Here is a 20488-nt window from a genome sequence, read left to right on the forward strand (position 1 = left end):
GAATTGGGGGGCTCGTGATACAATGCTGACGTTTTTGCTTTTGAAATGTGAACGAGTTTGAGTTGAACTTGTTTATTCACCTTAACAACAATATTAATTTGACGATGCTTCTTTGAAATTGTCTCCAAGAGCTAATAATTTTTGGAAGGGGGCTCGGCGGGTACAGTCATAATTCACCGACGTAACTGTTTGCTGGGATTAACTCAAGAGCAAAACTGGACAGCGCGCAGATCGAACAACGCCCACTGGAATTGTATAAAAGCCGTAGGTCGGCCAAGCTGGGGTATCAGTCAACGTTCGTTCTCTACGGTCTTCAGCTGCACCCAAACCAAATCAAGATGTTCAAAATTGTAAGTAGACCAAGGAGCAGCAGGCAACGTTCGCTTATCAATTGTCTTCCAGGTGATGCTTTGCGCCGTCATCGGCCTGGTCGCCGCTGTGCACCACCCAATCGAGCACAAGCCACTGCCGAGACGCCCACTGCCCGTGCCAGTGCCCCACCCAGTGCCCGTTCATCATGGCGACGAGTCTCACGCCGAGACGCTGTCCCGCAAGGATGATGTGCGCGCCGACGGCTTTGACAGCAGCCTGGAGACCAGCAACCACATCGTCCGCTCCGAGAGCGGCGATGTTCACGGCAACATCCACGGCAGCTTCAGCTGGATCTCACCCGAGGGCGAGCACATCGACATCAAGTACGTGGCCGATGAGAACGGCTACCAGCCATCGGGCGCTGCTATTCCCGCCATTCCCGAGCAGATCGCACGCTCCCTTGCCTGGATCGCGGCGCATCCCCATGTGCCCGAGGTCCACAATGTCCATCATCCCAACATCCACCACTAAAGCGATACGAGCTCCCAGAGCCGATTGCATTAGATAGACTTGGAACGTGCAACGGACTAGTCTCAGAAATCTCTTCATAGTCGATAAGTTCTTCACCGCTAATGAAAGTTGTTCACTTAAACTTAAATAATAAATATCTAATTGCAATGAATAGAAAATGAATTGTTTTCTTAATTTCGATATATCAATTTGAGATTTGCAGAGAAATCATTTAGCATGTTGAATAAAATGTGAGCAATTTTAGTTTCACAAAGTTTGCAGGTGTTAAAAACATTTGCTAACAATATTTTATTAATATATTATATCAATATAATAATTATATTATTAATGTATTATAAATTTGTTTTATTTCAGCAATTGTGCTTGAAAAACATCGAAAATAATACTAATAAACAATAATACATTTTTAATTTATTTATTATGTTTTATTTTATTTATTTATTTATTTATAATTTTAGTATACTTTTTGAAGCAATTCACTTATTCATTCTAGAATTTCCTCAAGAATTCATTTTGCCTTTCATAATTTCCTTAGACCAGCGGAAGTCAGTGCAAAGGAAATCACATTTATTCATTTTTAGACTCATTCACGAAAGTGAAATGAGTATATTGGTTTTGTGCAATGTCCGTCTTGCTGTCCGTCCGTCTGTCCGTCTGTCCGTCTGTCCGTATGAACGCAATCTATTTCGGCGCTATTGAAGCTAGAGACTTGAAATTTGGAACACATACTCGTGTATATCTCCGATTTATAAAGTGTTAAAATTTTCCCGATCCGCCCACTAGGGGCGTGGCAAATCGGAAAATGCATTTTCCGATATACCAGAAATCATGTTTGTTGAAGAGCTAGAAAGCTGAAATTTGGTATGTAGGTCCGCGCCAACCACCCAAGATCACAAGCTATGGCGGATATATCTCCGCCCATTAGGGGCGTGGCAAATCGGACAAAACTGTATCTCCTAAAGTTATAAACCTAGAATGCTGAAATTGCACGTAAGCTAATGTTTTAATTCTATGAAGATGGGTGAAAAAATTATATATCTACGTCCCTTAGGGGCGTGGCAAATCGGACCTGAAGATATAGTGATTTTTCGAATTCTGCTATATTTTAGGCACTATTGATGCTAGAGATCTGAAATTTGGTATATATACGCGGGTTGATCACCCAAGTCCAACGAGCTATGGTAGATATATGTCCGCCCATAGGGGGCGTGGCAAACCGCAAAAGTTTATATCTCCTACAATTTAAGAGCTAGAAGCTTCAAATTTGGATAGTTAAGTTACTGGTAGCCTCCTCTATCGATGCCCCAAAAATAATTTTTAAGCCTCTTTAGGGGCGTGGCATATCGAAAAATACCCTGTAATTTTCACATTTTTTGAGCGTAAGAATTCAAATTTTGCATTTAGGTAACCGGTTACTCGTTCTAAGAACTGGCTAAAATTGAGGAGTCGACGGCCACTAGGGGCGTGGCAATCGGCATTTACAGTGCCCGTATCGCGACATTTATATGCGTCAGCCATCTATTTATGCATTTGTACATATAAATAAGCTTAATAGATATTCATAATACAAAAGGAAACATTTTTATGAATTTAAAAAAAAATTTAAAAGAAGCTAAAATAACAAAAATTTGCAATTTAGAAAAAAGTGTTTTCCGCGGGATTTGAACTCGCACCCAACCCAAACAGCATGTTTGTCAAAATAGCTAAAATAATGGTCGTCGGCGCTTCAGCCTACAGCACCACCGCGTCGTTTCGATCAATAGAAGTTAAAACGAAATTACATTATTGTTATGACGCCACATAGCAAAGAAAAGCCAGAGTGGTGGCTGGAAATTCAAAAACAATGCAAAGACAAATCAATCGCAACGAGATTCTTAGAATATGCTAGAGTACGCATTTATGTGTGCATACATACACACATACAAATGAGCGCGTGTATAAGGCTGGAATGCTTGATGCTATGCGTGCAGACTTACATATATACATATGTATGTATTTGCATATATGTATTTGAGGGCTATTTAAGAAGAAACAAATTTAAACTTATAAAATTATTCGACTAAGAAAATGAAAAGTATTAAGTGCCATTCAGTCAAGCTCGCACCTTCCCAATAAAATATCTATTTTATAAAAAACGAAAAATGTATGAAAAAAAAAAAAAAAAACATAGTAGAGGTTCGAACCTCCCTACTCTAACGTTACTTGCGTCGCCCTTAGCACCCGCGCCATTGCTTTGCTCGAGCACTCAGCTGCTAAAATAGAATAGCTTAATAAGAGAGCGTCATCAGACAAAACTACAGTAACGGCTAGAAAGTCCAGAAATCAATCGAAATTCTAAGAATGTGAGAAAAGGCGCGCTTCTGTCTGTACGCATAGAATAGACGATGAGTGTGTGCACATGTATAGTAAAATCGCGCTGATCTGCTGCTAGCTTGAAGCCGGTATCCAATATATGGATATAAATACATGTATATTATTAAAAGTCAAAATTGTATAAATTATATACATATGCATGTAATTTGAATGCAATTATGCAATGATCATAGCAATAGCTATCGATGATTTTCCCATTTTAAATGGGATCATGCCCTGTTTTTTGTTGCGCACTAGACTTGAAAATTGCACTATATACTCTGGTTGACAGCGTTTGGGCTGTGAATGAGTCTTCTGCAATCGGTATCGCCCGACTGCAACGTTCTTACTTGTTATTATTCAAATTCATTCAGTTAGTTTATAGTATGTATATATTATATAGTAATGTTATATCGCCATTGTGTTATGATAATATATTTTAGTTGCATATACTCAACACTAAATAGTAATAAATTTAAAGCAAATACAGATTTTTTTTAAACTTATTTTATTTAGTACAAAAAGAATATATTTGGCTTTTATTCGCATTTATGCTTAAAAGTAAACGAAGTTTAGTTCAGCTCACGTATTCACGTGAATGGAAAGCCATATCGTTTCATTTTTACTATTCAAATTTATTCATATTTATAAACCTTAAATGTACTCCATAAAATACACTTAAAATTCGAGTGGACCAACAGTCACAGCTAAATAGTTGGGTTGACACCAAGGCTAGAAGATTAAGCAAGAAATTAAGAAATTTAGACACTCACAGACCAGAATGTAAATCAATAAATAAATCTCAATCTCTCTCTAACCTATGTATTGAAAAAAACAAAAGACAAAAATTGAATATATAAATTCAGAGAATTAAAAATAAAAATCTATACAAAAATTAAATTAAAAATAAAATAAAATAAGTAAAATTAAATAAAAAATATAATTAAATAAATAAAATTATAAGAAAAAATACAACAATATAAAATAAAATAACCAAATATGTGGAATAAATAAATAAAATAAAATAATTTAAGTATATAAAATAAAATAAATAAATAAAATTAAAATAATTTTATAAATTTAGAATATGCAAAGCTGTTGTTATGATGCTAAGAAATTAATTAATTCAAGCTAGCCGTAACTGCAATTAATATTAAGCTATCAGTGATTCACATTCAAATATATTTTAAGAATGCTAAAACGACTGTGATGAGAGTTGAATATATTATATGTATACACATAAATTTAAATATACTCAATGCTTAAAATTGTGATGGAAGTTCAAGATGTTGAGATTTGAAAGATAACAAAACGAACTAATCACAAACATATTTCAGATTAAAGTCAAATGTTTGCCATACATCTCTTTGGCAGCTTCACTCTTCATTCAGGTTATCAACTGAATACATTAAACTTTAGTCAATTCTGACATTTGCAAGGTTATCGCAAATTCATGACAAATAACTGGCTTAGAGAAGAAGTATTGTTTTGAACGAAAAGTGTTTAGTGGCTTCTTCGGTTATCGGTTATCGGTTATCAATGGAGTGCTCTTAGGGGTAAGCGCTTGCTGCTCGAGAATACTGTTAATTCTGCTGCACTTGCCATCAGGTGATTATGACTCAGTGACAAATGCCGCCGCCAACTGCAGCTGCAGCTGCAACGCTGAGTGAATCAAATTTTCCATTATAGCGAATTACGGTTGGGTAACGTTCGAATCTAGTGTGAAATCGGCATTTTGTTTTTCCGAGTTCCCATAGCAAAGTGCTCAACGACAATGACATTCGAATGGGTATTATTTTCAGAATGGTAGCTCATGAGAGCACCTTGTTTGCCCAGCAATCGAAGTGCCCACTCCAAGTGGGCCGAAACCCTTATCGGTGGCCATAAAAGGCCCCAGTTCGATGTCAGACTGAACAAATTCATCAAACATGCGCGTGCTGACAGTCGCTGGAGTCTTTGCGGTGGTGCTGAGCCTGAGTAGCGCCAGTCAGTGGTGGGAGAACGGCAACTACTATCAAATATATCCACGTTCGTTTCGCGACTCCGACGGGGATGGCATTGGCGATCTGAATGGCGTGACGGAGAAGCTGCAGTACCTGAAGGACATTGGCATCACGGCGGCATGGCTCTCGCCCATCTTCAAGTCGCCCATGGTGGACTTTGGCTACGACATTGCCGACTTCTATCAGATCCACCCGGAGTACGGCACCATGGAGGACTTTGAGCGCATGATTGCGCGCGCCAAGGAGATTGGCATCAAAATCATTCTGGACTTTGTGCCCAATCACTCGAGCGACAAGAGCGAGTGGTTCATCAAGTCCGTGAACGGAGATCCGCAATACAAGGACTTTTATATCTGGCACAATGGCCGGATCAATCAGCAGACCGGCGAGCGCGAGGCGCCCAGCAATTGGAACTCGGAGTTCAGGTACAGCGCCTGGGAATGGAACGAGGTCAGGCAGCAGTACTACCTCCATCAGTTTGCCATAGGCCAGCCCGATTTGAACTATCGCAATCCCGCCGTGGTCAACGAGATGAAGAATGTGATGAAGTTCTGGCTAGCCAAAGGCGTCTCCGGCTTCCGCATTGATGCGGTGCCCTATCTATTCGAGGTCGATCTCGATCGCTACAATGAGTATCCCGACGAGCCGCTCTCCAACGACAGCGACTGCCCAGATCCGGACGACCACTGCTACACGCAGCACATTTACACCCAAGACCTGCAGGAGACCTACGACATGGTCTACCAGTGGCGCGAGCTCGTCGACGAGTTCCAAGCGGAGCACGGCGGCGATCAGCGCTTCCTCATGACAGAGGCCTACACCAGCTTCGAGAACATCATGAAGTACTACGGCGACGGCATTCGCAACGGCTCCCACGTCCCCTTCAACTTTGACTTCCTCACGAGCATCAACAACGCCTCCAAGGCGACGGAGTACGTGGAGCACATTGAAAAGTGGATGAACGCCATGCCCGCCGGAGTCTCGGCCAATTGGGTCCTGGGCAATCACGACAACAAGCGCGTGGCCTCACGCTTCGGCGTGCAGCGCATCGATCTGATAAACATTCTGCTCCAGACTCTGCCGGGCTTGGCAGTCACCTATAACGGGGAGGAGCTCGGCATGACTGATGTGTACATTAGCTGGGAGGACACCGTGGATCCCAATGCCTGCAACTCCGACCCGCAGCACTACTACAACAGATCTCGAGATCCCGCCCGCACGCCCTACCAATGGGACGCCTCCCCAATGGCGGGTGAGTAAGACTCTAATCCGCAATCTTTATCAAATATCAGTTTGGTATCCCTTGTAGGCTTCACCTATGCTGATCACACCTGGCTGCCAGTTTCGGCTGATTACAAGACGAACAATGCGCTGCAGCAGCTGCGCGCTCCCCAATCCCATCTGCAGATCTTCAAGACTCTGGTGCGTCTGCGACAGGAGCCCTCTTTCCGCACTGGCGAGCTCAAGATTAAGGCCCTGGATGATGATGTCATCATCTACTCGCGGTAATCGCCTGACCTAACTCTCCCACAGTTCACTTGATATTAAATAACTTGATATTTTATTGCACAGTCAAGCGGAGGGCAGCGATCTGTATGTGATTGTGCTCAATCTGGGCAGCACCGCCAAGACCTTGGATCTTACCAAGCAGTTCAGCTTGGGTGCCGAGGCAGAGGTCATAACCAGCTCCCTGCAGTCCCGTTACATTAATGGAGAGACCGTCAAGACCTCTGCGTTTGTGGCCGACGCCAATGTGGGCACCGTTCTGGTCGCCCTCAACTAAACATTCCCTTTGCTTATCCTCTAGCATAAGCAACATTTAATTATAATAAAGTGTCCACAAAACTTAGCCTATTACTAAGGGCTGAGCGCCTATTTCCGTTCACGCAAGCGCAGATGCAGTCCGTTCTCAGATTTAAGGGTCAGCACGGCCGACAATATGGGATCGTACTTGTGACCCTGTCGCTCCCTGCGCTCCTTCTCCTGCTTGGGCAGACCCAGGTAGGTGTTCAGCGTGCCGTCCTTGGACAGCAGCTCATCCACGGCGGGCAGCACCTCGAATGTGCGCACCAGCTTCGATATGACAGTCTTCAGCTCCAGCAGAGCGAACTTTTGGCCAATGCAATTGCGTGGCCCGGCGCTAAAGGGCAAATACTCAAAGGGTCCCGGTTTCTGCTGCTCGAAGCGCTCTGGCTGGAAGCGATGCGGGTCCTTGAACACACGATCATCGTAGCCCAGAATGATGAGAGCCAGATTCAAGGTGGTGCCCTTGGGCATAATGGTGCCCACTGGAAGAGAATCGGAGAGATTTGTATTAAATATTCTAGTTTCCTTCCTTTCCTTTCCGCTGCTTACGTATATCGTAATCTTTGTCTGTGTAACGCCCGATAAAGGGCACGCTGGGATAGACTCGCTGCGCCTCCTTTATGAAGAGGTCCAAGTATTTCATCTCGGAGATTTCCTGGAAGGTGGCATCACGATGCATCTCATTGCCCATGACGGCTTTCTGCTCCTCATAGAGCTTTCGCTGCGGCGACACAGAGAATCTCAGTCTACTTTTAGGCAGCTCAGGTAAATGCGCATTACCTGCTCGTCCGGAAACCGGGAGAGTATATAGCCAGCAAAGGCCACGCCCGAGGTTGTCGTGTCGTGGCCCTCGAACATGAAGGTGGAGACCTCTTCGTAAATCTCCTGCTGATTCAGGGGACGACCATCGATGGTCGCCGAGAGCAGCGTGTCCAGGAAGGCCATCTTCTTGCGTGAGAACTCGCTGCCCTCGTCCGTCTTGGCGGCGCCCGTGCGATGCGCCTTAATGCGCTTCTCAATGATGTCGTTGGTGAAATCTTGCAGAATCTTCAAGGTCCTCGCATGGGCGGCATAGTCCGGGGCCAGGCGATAGAGCATGTGCGTACGCTTCAGTGGATTGAAGGCGCGCATATTGATGTTGTAGCACATGCTGTAAGAAGAAGAGATATATTGAGTGAGTCTGCCTTACTTCACTTTACCTAGAGAAGCCTACTCCTTGAACGCCTTCACGACTTCCACAGTGTCGCGCTTTTCAATTGCATTTATCGGCACGCCCATGGCCGTGTCGCAGATGACATCCAGGGTTAGGTAATGCGTTTCGTCCTGGAAATCGATGATATTATCGCCAGCCGAAACTTCCTTCAGCCGCTTGATGAACTTGGCTGAGTTCTCGTTCATGACTTGATGAAAGTCCTGCAGGATATTAAAATGGAAGGCGGGTGTTATCATCTTGCGATGCTTGTGCCACTTGCTGCCCTTGCTCGTGAGCAATCCCTCGCCCAGCCAGGGATGCAGCATATCATAGATATCGGATTTCTCTATCAACGTATTGCTGCTCATGATGACCTGAAAGAGTAGCATGGATAAATCATGGAGCATAGATTTAAGTATTGAGTGGACTCACCTCCAGATGCTTGGGATTTGCAACCAAAATATTCGAATAGTAACCAATCCAAAAGCGAAAGTTATCCCTATCGTATTTGTGCCAAAACTCGAAGATGGTGTTCAGTATTTCTAGGTGTTAATAAAGTAAATGAAATTGCATTTTAATGTGACTAAACAATTATATGATCATCGTAATAAATATCTGTGTAAATATCGCTAATAATTCCACTTTTAAGTGCACATTTTCGAATTAGTTACGACTTATCCGATGCACATTCGAGTTTTTCTCATAGCCCAAACTGCATATAATTAAAACCAAACAGAGTCTAATCGCATATTATTACGTTGCACACACACACACAAAACAACGAGACGCCGCCTAGACTATTGTCATCGGCGTGCGAGTAAATAACTTATCATTAATAGTCAACAAAAATAGTATTGTACCAGAGTCGAGAACAGCTATTAGAGCAATACGTATTCCTTATCTGAAATTTCAGACATTGCACTGCACGAATATTACTCAATTAGTTATTAATTGATAAAGTCTATTTCAAATCAAACATTTCAATTTGTTTATTTATTTCATTATATATATATATGTTTTTTAGATTTTTGTTAGATTAAAAATATTAATCATTAAAAAAACTAAACAAAAAACAACTATTGTTTTACGTTATTCAAAATACAAAAAGCAAATGTAAACATAGAAGCAATACATATATTAGTATTATGCAAGCGATGCTAATTAATATTCTAGATTGACAAGCAATTTCTAAATCAATCTAAGTCAACAGCTAATCCCCCTATGAGCATTCGTCTCAGCTAGCTTATAAGTTTTATAAAGATATATATTGTATATACGTATATGTATATATATATATACAATATATATTTGGTATGCATATATTAATCAAAGTCAACAGCTTATGCGCATTCGCCTCAGCTAGGGAATACTTAGCTTTGTAAACAAAAGTTTGTGCATATGTATATATTATATATGTATTTGAACAGCTGCTGCATTGCTCCAGTATAAATATTTCTAGACTTTAGTTGTGCTCGTGAAAATTGCATTATATAATAAATAACTCTCAAAATCAGTTTATATATATTCATTAATAAAATGTGAGCAGAGAAGCAATAAACAACTTGATATTACAGGGGGTCAGCTATGAACTACATATATCAAATTAGTTATTAATTGTTTTTTTGAATATATTTATACATATGTATATGCCTCTTATAGGTACTCATACACTTACTAGTTAAATATTTTGGCATTTAATAAAAATGTAATATATACAAGAAATATTAATAATAAAAGAAATTATTTTTATCATTATTATTATTATTATTGTATTATTATGTTAATCGAAGTAACTATTCTCATAGGTATTCATAATATAAATGTAAATCTAAAATGTTTAAACTCTTAAATTTTAATATATTGCAAAAGCTACAAAAATGTGCAAATAATATTTTCTTATATACTTTTTAAATCTTGAAAATTTAATTGAAATAAATATGTATAATAAAACTTGTTCTCAATGAGTCATGGCAAGCTGTTCTAGAAACTATGCGTAGTCGGGTGCTAACTTAATGTTTAATTGACAGACTAATAGACAAATAATAATTAATAATTAATAATATATGTACATATATATAACTTATATTATTTATTTCATTTTTTTATTATCAATTATATATTTTGTATATTATTTATAATATTTAATAATAAATAGTAAATTAATAGTAAGTAAATTAATAATAATACTTTAAAAATTATAATATATATATTGTATTGACAGACTAATAGGCAAATAATAATTAATAATTAATAATATACATATATATAATTTATGTTATTTATTTATTTTTTAATTGTCAATTATATATTTTGTATATTATTTATAATATATTATAATAAATAGTAAATTAATAATAATACTTTAAAAATTATAATATATATATTGTATTGACTGAATTAATAATATACATATATATAATTTATATTATTTATTTTGTATATTATTTATAATATTTTATAATAAATAGAATAATAGTAATAATACTTTAAAAATTATAATATATATATTGTATTAACACAACTTTAATGAATTATGATTAACTTAATCGTAAAATAAAATGTTGATTTGTGTTTTAATTATTCCAAGTGTATGTCTAGTGCTTTAATCAAACATTTGCTATATTTATTTTGGTTTTTATCTCTTCCCTAATCTCTTAACCCGCAATAGAAACACAAAAAGTGTTCATTAGCAAACTTATGAACGCGTCTGCATAGCGACAGCTGTCGCAGACGAGTGAGTGTGAAATTAATGTCTGAGATTTGTTGTTTTGCAGAACTGATATCGAATTTGCTGCTCGTTGGCGATTCGTAAATGCCTTGACCCGAATGGCATTCCAGCTGATGATTTTGCAGAATTGTGTCATCGGCCATAATGCAATTCGAGAGAAGGCAATTAGCCAGTTAAATGAGCCATTGAAAGTTCGCTAACAACTTTGAAACTTTTCAACTAATAATATAAATGTTCCAGTTACCCGCCGGACTGTTGCCCATTTGGTGGGCATTGCCAAGGAACGGCAACGTGGGCGGGCCATTCAGTTTGCTCAGTAGGCGCTTCTTTTTGGCCACGCGCAGCTCGAACAACACATACAATATTATTGGCAGCGCCACAAAGGCGTACACGATCAACCACATTCTCCGGCGCGAGGAAAGCAACAAGAAGTGGAACAATAACAAAATTCGATTAGAGGCGGTCCGATACGGATCCGATGCGCTCGCGTTAGGCAAGAGATTCGAAATACTACCAGTTTGAGACTGCGCACAGCTTAAATACGAAATAGTTGGTAGTTTCTCGCAGCAAACAACTTCGAAAAACTCGCGGGTTTCAGCTTATCACAATGACTTGTCAGAAAAACAAAAGAGGGAATGAGAGAGAGAAAGAGTGAGAGAGAGAAAGAGTGAGAGAGAGATGAAACTGGAGGAAAATAACGGATTAGAAATTAACATAATTATTAGCCAGACTACGTAATATAATTATGACAATAATGATAAGAGCCGAATTGTCTGAAGAGCAGTCGTGACTGCATTTTCCATGATTCAGTTCTTAGTCATTCGATCTTCAATATCTCTACCCTTTTTCGGAGTAACTTTAAATTATTTAAACTCACTTGAATGACTCTTGACACGAGCTGAGTGTAATATGTTTTCTTTACTCAATGTTTACCAAAACATTCCATACTATACTAGTCTAGGGCTAAGTGTTTCTTATATGACAAAAACACTCGGACTTTAGTAGGCTAAGCTTGAAATATACCAAGTGAGTGAAAAACCCATTAAAGGCCTTTAAGCTCTTCATATTTCACAAATATTAAGGAAATGCTCAAACTTAAAATTGAAAAAAATATTACAAAATAAGATATAATAAAATAATATAAATGCAATAAGTATATAAACTTATTCACAAAACTGAATTAGTATATTGGCTATTGTATAATGTCCGTTTTGCTGTCCGTCCGTCTGAATTAACGTGCAATTTATAATATTGACAATAAATTATTAAATACATTATATGTCAGTATCATATATGGTATATAATATGGTAATATAAATTACATTTTGATATATACAATAAATTTTTTAACAGCCTTATTTAATTTTAATTTTTGAAATATTTTTTCACATTCTACTTTATATATAAATAATTAATAATAATGCAACGAAAATTTTCAGTGCCCTTGGAAAACTATTGTCAGCTCAGCTTAAAGTTCCCTCCGTAAAGTCAGTTAATATATAATTACTTAATGATTATGTGTGTACTATATCTCTTGATAATTATAGATTTTTCCTATATATTACGTAGATAATTAACAATTTATATCATTTTATTGGTCAACTTTGAGCACCTTAAGCACCACTTGAATACTTTGACCAGAGTCGATTGAAGTTTTTGTTATATGGGTGTAATATATAATATCAGAATATAATATACATATATTTCATTTGCATACCTTCAGGTTTAAATTATAAATTCATCAATAATCGCTGAGTGCCGCTTAATAAAACTATAATATATATAATAAATATACAAAATATTAATCCATTAATTCGTGGAAGCACCTATATATATAGAAAATATATATAATAAATATACAAAATATTAATCCATTAATTCGTGGAAGCACCTATATATATAGAAAATATATATAATAAATATATAAAATATTAATCCATTAATTCGTGTGCATTCAATACAAATAATTCAAGTGGAATAAACAAGCAACTTTGCCCTTAATTCAACAAATATTTTGTGGTAGCCTACCGTATAGCAGAGTATGATGAAAACAATCAGAAAGCACAGATCCAAATAAACAGAGATGCTTAGTTTGGCGAGAGAGAGAGAGAGAGAGAGAGAGAGAGAGAGAGAGAGAGAGAGAGAGATAACATACATATTCCATATATATCGCAAGACTACAAACATTTACTATCAACTTCATGGCGTATATTATCTTAAGGCACACTCAAAACTCGTACTAGCATGCACCAGAGAGTTCCGTTCGGTTGAATTTTGTTTTGTGTACTTTTTAGTTATCAGCGGCTAAAACATAAACAAATGTGTGCACGACTAAAGAGCGGGAGCTACGCTCTTCGTATGAGCCATATAGAGCGAGCAGAGGAATTTGTTTATATTGTCTGGCCAGTTCAGTTTAATTTACGAATGCCAGCTAGGAGTATGCTAAGGTTTTTATTAAAGTTATTAAGGGTTCGGAGCTGTGCTAAATGTTTAAATTTATATTCAAGTGAATTAACTTATATAAGGCAATTTATATAACATACTAGTTAAATGTACTAAGAACGGAAAAAATCCTGAAAAGATACAGAATTTCAAATTTATAAAAAATTGTGTAAAAATATATATAAATTCTATTTATTGATATATAATAATTAAATTATATTATATACTAAAAATTTATAAACAATTATAAAAAAAAAAAACAATTTAAAAATTTTATAAATTCTATGAAATAAATATAAAAATCTATTATAGTAATTAAATAATATTACATATATTTTAAATATAAATGTATGTTATTTATAAAAGTTTGTTATTTTCATCAGCACACTATATACAAATATTAAATAATTTTATAATATTATTATTTATACATATAAGCTATATATTAAAATCTACAATTTACAAAATAAATTCTAGACAGCATTAAATGTAATATACAGTAGAATCCCGATAATTCAAAATGGCAAGAGGATCAGTTTTATTTTTTTTCATTTACACAGAAATTTAAATTATCGAGAATTATTGAAAACAAATTTCTTTCAAGGGGAAATCTTTTTTTTTTTTAATTTTTCGCGATTTTTAATTTAGCGGGGTACGAATTAGCGAGACTCAACTGAGTATCATTAAATTGCAGATTATTTCAATGCATTCAATCATAATAAAATTCTAAAAATGCTTTTATATATTTAATATTTATATATTATTATTATAGTTATCTACTATAATCTACTGTTAAAAAAAAAAGAAAATAAAAATGTATATAAAATGTTTATAATTTGGCACAACTATTTGCATTAACACAATCATAAACAATATTTAATATATTTCACAAATGTCTTATATACACATGTGTATACTAGTTATCTATTAAAATGCTTTGCCTTTGCTGCAATTTGTAATCAATTGCCTGCAAACGCTAACTAAACAAACTGATTGGCCTTATCGGCTCAGTAATTATAAAGCGACCTTTGGACTTACACGTCATAATTGAAATTGACGCGTGAGTCAATGGAGTCGCAAATTGGGTTATTAATATTGACTATCTTACAACCGGCAGCCACAGGCAGGTGCAATATATAATTGAACAGGTGATTGAAAACTGCTGTAATTGACTAACGCTAATTGTTATGATTGTCTGCTGCCGTTTAGTGAGTGCTTACAGTGCGAAGAGAGCGTGTAAAGGGCGGCGGGTCGGCGGGTCGGCGTGTCGCCAGCACTGAGATAAGCTATCGATTATGTTATCGCAAAATAAATTTCTTCTTTTTCTCATTTTTATTTTTTGGCCAAAAACTTAAGACCCCTTTCTATCGTAGGTCGTTCAGTAAGCAAAGCAATTTCGAATCGAACGGAGCGTGAAAGCAAAAGATATTGTGAAAATATTTGTAGATAATTATTGCAACTAATATCGCGTCATAAATCGAATAATGTTTCTGCTAGTCTTTGGCATTATTTTGGCCACCATTCTGGTGGTCAAGGGCGTGAGGATATTCAACTACATAGATCACATGGCTGGCATTATGGAAATGATACCGGGACCCACGCCCTATCCGTTCGTGGGCAATATCTTTCAGTTCGGTCTGAAGCCAGCCGGTAAGCCCAATAGATAGCCGACGGCCTATATTTATGCACTAATTTGCAAGCGGAAAATTTTATTTGTAATTATTTATTATTTTTAATATTTTCTGCAATTCCAGTTGAAACATTATGTGCTTGACTCATGCTTATATCAATCTCAATTTATAGAAATATCAAGATGTATCTATTGCAGTCGCTTGCGCTTTTTGTTATTTTATTTTTATTTTTTTCATATTTCTTGCAATTTTCATCATATTTTGTGCTCTTGCCACTGCCTCTCCCTTGGGCAGCCCGCACAATTTGCTGAGTAATTTTGGTGTTGTTTCTTCTGAACGTGCGCTTGCCAAGTAATCATTCCAAATGCACAATAGTCGGAATACAAAACTTTGCACAACAATTGATAGCTTTGCCTTGCTTCGATAACATTGCTAGCGCTGCCGTCTGTCTCTTTCTGTCTCTGTCTCTCTCTGTAGGCATCCTGCTGTCTGGCTGCCTTGTTATCCTTGTTTGTAGCTTGCTCATTTCTTTCTCATTTTCTTGTGCATGCGGAATTACAATTGAAATTGTTTGCATATTAAGTTGCGTCAAAGTCCAGGCACAACATAATCAACAGCAAATCAATGTAGATCTAATAAACTCAAAACTCATTAAGACGCAGCTCTATCTCTATCTCTATCTCTCTCTCTCTCGCTCTCTCTAAAATAAAATTTGCGGATTCAATTGCAAGCTGCCTAATGCGTATCAAGCAGTCTATTAAAACTATTAAAACAATCCAGCTATCGCACAGGAAATTACAGCTTTTTGGCAAGTTGTAAGTTCTGGAAATTGAGCTGCCAAATGCGAATGAGAACTGAATTATTGAGAATGCCATGGAAACCAATTTTGCTCTGGCTGCAACGAAGCTCGCAATGTGCATTTAATATGCCTCGAAGCCGAAACTAAATTTGCAGGAGCATAACTTATTGAATTTTTGTAAATTTCATTTCAACTTTCTAGGAATTTGCTGATAGAAAACTCTCAGAAAATTTGCCATATTTTCATGTTGCATATTTTTTGCTTTTCTCCCCTAGAGTACCCCAAAAAGATATTGCAATATTGTCGAAAATATGACTTCCATGGCTATCGGTCCTTGGTGTTCCTGCAGTATCATATAATGCTCAGTGATCCGGCGGAAATTGAGGTGAGTGCTGCAACATTCCTCTCAGCTAAAGTTTTGAGCACTTATACTCCAAATGCTATTGATAGAACATGTTGTCGAGCTCTTCACTGCTGTACAAGGAGCACTTGTATTCGTTTCTACGCCCCTGGCTAGGCGATGGCCTGCTCACCAGTTCCGGTGCCCGCTGGCTAAAGCATCAGAAAATCTATGCACCGGCCTTCGAGCGCTCGGCCATCGAGGGCTACTTGCGTGTTGTGCATCGAACTGGCGAGAGGTTCGTGGAGAAGCTACGCCAGCAGTCGGAGTCATCAAAGCCTTTCGACGCCCAGGAGCTGGTGGCCAAGTGTACACTGGATATTGTGTGTGGTAAGTGGGCTGGTGGTTGGTGGAAGGTGGCTCAGGTTGCGGGCGCAGGCATTCTGTTGGCAGAAAAAACTTTAAGCATTTGTCATGGGCATTTTGTGTTTTGGTTAACTTTCTAGGCTGCGGTTGGCGCAGCGTTGCACTCGTTTATTTTTGTAATTTATTATGGCCGTTTTATAAAAAAGATTTATTACATAGAAAATTGCTACAAGTGCCAGAGATTGTGTGGTGAAAAAACTTTTACCCAGCAACCAATATAAAGTGTAGGCTGCCACAGCACCATGTAGCATGGGCTAATGGTTAACATGAAATATTGAAGCATTTGAAAAATGATTGCAGCTGATAAGCAATCTTAAAGTAACACATATTTGATATATGTATGAATATGTGCTCATGCTTGAGGAATTTGCATAAACATTTTGCTTACTTGCAACAGAGAATGCGACTGGAAGCGTTAGCAACTCCTTGAACGACGAGCCCTCAAATCTGCACAGTGCCATCAAAGAGTAAGTTTTTTACGGCGAATGGAGCTGCCAGTATACTAATAATGTATATTTATTTGTTATCAAAACTCGTCGTTAGCCTCTGCGATGTCGTGCTGCAGCGCACCTTCAGCATAGTCAAGCGCTGCGACGCGCTCTTCCGCTTGAGTCCATATTACCTGAAGCAGTATCGCGCACTGCAATTGCTCAGGCGAGAAGTTAAGGAGGTATGTTTTGTAAAAAATTATAGCAGCTGATAATACAAAATAATTCAAATCAAAGTAGAGTTAAAAAATTAAATTAAATAAAATTTGCATAATAATTAATGAATGATATTCTAAAAAAAATAAAAAAAAAAAAAAAAAAAATAATAATAATGATAATAACACAAAATTTAACTAATATGAAATATAAAAATTAAATAAAAATAATTTTAAAAAATATAATAACAAATAAAAATATAATTTTATAAAATAAATTGAATACAAATTAATAAAAAAATTATAATAATAATAACAAAAGAAACTAATATAAACAAGTTAGCAAAAATATTACATATATATTCATAGCTAATTTAAAACACTTTCCCTATATAAAAGGAAACCAGAGTTGGCCACTCAAGTCACATACCTATCGAAAATAAATCATTAATTTTAAAAATTAAATAAATTAAGTAAATAAATATTTCATTAAATTCAAAAACTATTCGATGCATGACTTAGTATGAAAACAACAAATAATAATTGAAATAAAGCAAAAATTATAACAAAGATTTAATAAATTAAAATAAAATATAAAATATATAAATCGAAAATTCAAATTCAAAAAAAGATAAAAAAAAAAAAACAATAAATAAAACATTTCGCTTTAAAAAGTTGGCCACTAAGATTCTTATCAAATATAAAAAATTCGTTTAAAATATAATAATAACCGTCCCCATATTTTTACCAAAATTAAAAATTAAAAAAAAAATATAATAATTAAATTAAAAATAAAAATTACAATAAGTCTTAAAATAAATAAAACAATTTTATATTAAATAAAACTTAAAATAAATATAACAAAATATTTGAGAATAATTTAAGTACTAACTTTAAACATTTTCTCTTTAGATAATTTCTAGGAGAAAACACGAGTTGGCCACTAAGAAACCCATCGAAAATAAGCCCTTCATCGATGTCCTACTATCCGCCAAGCTGGATGGTGACGCGCTCAAGGAGCGCGACATAGTTGAAGAACTGTCCACATTTATATTTACCGTAAGTCGAAAGCTCATTTAGCATCAATGCAGCATCATCTAAAATCTAGTCCAACAGGGTCACGATCCCGTTGCCTCAGCCATCTCATTCACCATATACACGCTCTCGCGTCATCCAGAAGTACAGCAGAAGGTGTTTGAAGAGCAGCAGCGTATCTTTGGCAAGGATATCACTGGAGAAGCCGACATAGCACGCCTTCAGCAGATGCACTATCTGGAGCTGGTCATACGCGAAACGCTACGTCTTTATCCCTCTGTGCCGCTCATAGCGCGCACCAATCGCAAATCCATAGACATAAGTATGTGAACGAGACTCTTTGAGAACGCCAACCATTTATGCATTGTCATTGTCCCGCACAGATGGCACAAAGGTGGCCAAGCGCACCACTGTCATCATGTGCCTCCTTGCAATGGGCTACAACGAACGGTACTTTGACGAGCCCTGTGTATTCCGGCCCGAACGTTTCGAGGGCGCCAACACGAACAGCGGCCTCGATGCCTTTAAGAGCGTGCCATTCAGCGCCGGCCCCCGACGCTGCATCGGTAAGCATTGACAGCAGCTCAGCTTCCAGCTCTCAACTTAACCGAATCCCAATCCTCTCCCACAGCCGAGAAGTTTGCCATGTATCAGCTGCAGGCGTTGCTCTCGCTGTTGGTGCGGCACTTTGAAATTCTGCCCGCCGTGGATGGTTTGCCGCCGGGCATCAATGACCACACACGCGTGGACTGTGTGCCGCAGAGTGAATACGATCCGGTGCTCAACATTCGTGTAACGCTCAAATCCGAAAATGGCATTCAAATCCGGCTTAAACAGCGAGTTGCGGCGCAGCAGAGTGCTCTATAAACTGAAAATACATTCAAAGTAATTAATTGATGATTTTACAGAGCTTGTTGCATTTCATTAATTTATATATACATACATATATGCATATTAAATATCAATGAGCTCATATCACACATTTAACTGCGTTTGCTTCAAAGATTAATCGTTTGACTTTTTGAAATAAATATCAAGTTGCCTTAATGCTCACATATTTGGAATTACCTCTTTTTCCATTAAGAACTGCTTTTTATTTATGCAATATTTATTCCATTTTTAATAGTAATGTATTAAAGCAACTATATTTCATTTGCTATAATTTACTTTTTGACTAACCTACAACATCTTTTAGCCTTTTTTCCGATATTAAAATTGAATTAATTTTATTATTTATATCTTTTAAATATATTTTATAATATATTACATACAAAATAAATAAATTAATTAAAAAAATATTTTTTAATTATATTATATAAAATATATATACAGAATAATTATGGTGCATAGAACTAAAACGCGCAAAAACTAGCCAAATTTAATTATAAAAGTATTTCCGCAAAATGTTTCCTCAAAATATTTCCTCTAAGCATTTCTTTTAGCATTTAGTTTAAGTATTTCTTCCAAAAATTTTCTTTAAGAATTTCGTCTAAGAAAATCCTCTAAGAATTCCTTTTTGTAAGTATTTTCTCTAAATATTTCCTCTAATTATTGCCTTTAAGTATTTCGTCTAAGTATTTCCTTTAAGAGTTTTCTTCCAAGTCTTTCCTCTAAGTATTTACTCCAAGTAGTTCCTCTTAGTCTTTAATGCTTAGCTGAACGATCATTAAATATTTACGCACACTACTTCACTTCACTTTACTGCACTGCCCGACTGACCCCACCAGGCCCGAGCGACTGAAGAAATGCTGCAGCAGCTGCCCTTTATATAGGAAGACTTTCTCACACACACCAAGTTGCGCTCAAATGTTGAGCCAATTAGAGGTCGTTGCAGTCGAGATCTAAGAGACCAATGAGAACACTCTCTGCTGCTGCAAGCACTCCAGCTTCGTTTTACACAACTAATATGATTGTCTGTAGTCTCTTTTCTATTTTATAGGCATACAATCAGAGAAACAAACGGAGAGACAGACTGTGAAATAGACAGTGAGACAGACAGAGAGACAGATATACTAAATTGGGTTGCCTCCTTACTCAAAAATGCTTGATAGGTCTAAATGTTGATATGCACTAAAATATATAATTAATAAATAAATGCTATAATCTTTTGGTTCGCCGTGTTGAGTCTCACTTAAAATAAATAAATTTCGGACTATTCTAAAAATTATATATGAAGAAACAAATAATATTAGTAAATAATGATGAATTTAATAAAATATATTTAATCAGTTCAAAAGCAAGCAATTTT

The 20488-nt window shown here is 36.7% G+C and overlaps 4 protein-coding genes and 1 long non-coding RNA gene across 6 annotated transcripts; 3 read left to right on the forward strand and 2 right to left on the reverse strand.

Moving 5' to 3' along the window:
• The first annotated feature begins 191 nt into the window (after positions 1-191).
• LOC108617638 (larval cuticle protein 2-like) lies at positions 192-1001 on the forward strand. The gene is made up of 2 exons (XM_018013477.2): positions 192-350; positions 403-1001. The coding sequence occupies exons 1-2, from the start codon at positions 339-341 to the stop codon at positions 841-843; spliced, it is 453 nt and encodes a 150-aa protein (XP_017868966.1). The 5' UTR covers positions 192-338; the 3' UTR covers positions 844-1001.
• A 4038-nt stretch (positions 1002-5039) lies between these two features.
• Mal-A1 (Maltase A1) lies at positions 5040-7047 on the forward strand. The gene is made up of 3 exons (XM_018012471.2): positions 5040-6450; positions 6508-6703; positions 6771-7047. Exons 1-3 carry the CDS (start codon positions 5124-5126, stop codon positions 6979-6981), a joined length of 1734 nt encoding a protein of 577 aa, XP_017867960.1. The 5' UTR covers positions 5040-5123; the 3' UTR covers positions 6982-7047.
• On the reverse strand, positions 6990-11444 carry LOC108616941 (cytochrome P450 4e5, mitochondrial-like). Its single transcript, XM_018012472.2, has 6 exons — positions 11169-11444; positions 8629-8738; positions 8218-8570; positions 7785-8154; positions 7554-7725; positions 6990-7486 (listed from the first exon to the last, which is right to left on the reverse strand). Exons 1-6 carry the CDS (start codon positions 11326-11328, stop codon positions 7071-7073), a joined length of 1581 nt encoding a protein of 526 aa, XP_017867961.1. The 5' UTR covers positions 11329-11444; the 3' UTR covers positions 6990-7070.
• Positions 11445-14850: 3406 nt separating this feature from the next.
• On the forward strand, positions 14851-19326 carry Cyp4ad1 (Cytochrome P450 4ad1). The gene is made up of 9 exons (XM_018012474.2): positions 14851-15016; positions 16072-16181; positions 16247-16526; positions 16960-17029; positions 17106-17232; positions 18118-18264; positions 18322-18562; positions 18624-18806; positions 18872-19326. Exons 1-9 carry the CDS (start codon positions 14851-14853, stop codon positions 19105-19107), a joined length of 1560 nt encoding a protein of 519 aa, XP_017867963.1. The 3' UTR covers positions 19108-19326.
• LOC149268595 (uncharacterized) lies at positions 16447-20443 on the reverse strand. 2 transcript variants are annotated; one of them, XR_016270352.1, is made up of 4 exons: positions 19923-20439; positions 18098-19108; positions 16951-17258; positions 16447-16579 (listed from the first exon to the last, which is right to left on the reverse strand). It is a non-coding gene; the product is annotated as an uncharacterized LOC149268595 (long non-coding RNA). The 2 variants fall into 2 exon arrangements; XR_016270351.1 differs by having other exon boundaries at positions 16951-19108; positions 19923-20443.
• Positions 20444-20488: the final 45 nt, after the last annotated feature.

The sequence above is a fragment of the Drosophila arizonae genome, chromosome 5 (assembly GCF_054131065.1).
Source record: "Drosophila arizonae isolate 15081-1271.41 chromosome 5, UAZ_ARI_1.0, whole genome shotgun sequence".
In the NCBI taxonomy this organism is placed as follows: Eukaryota; Metazoa; Arthropoda; class Insecta; order Diptera; family Drosophilidae; genus Drosophila; species Drosophila arizonae.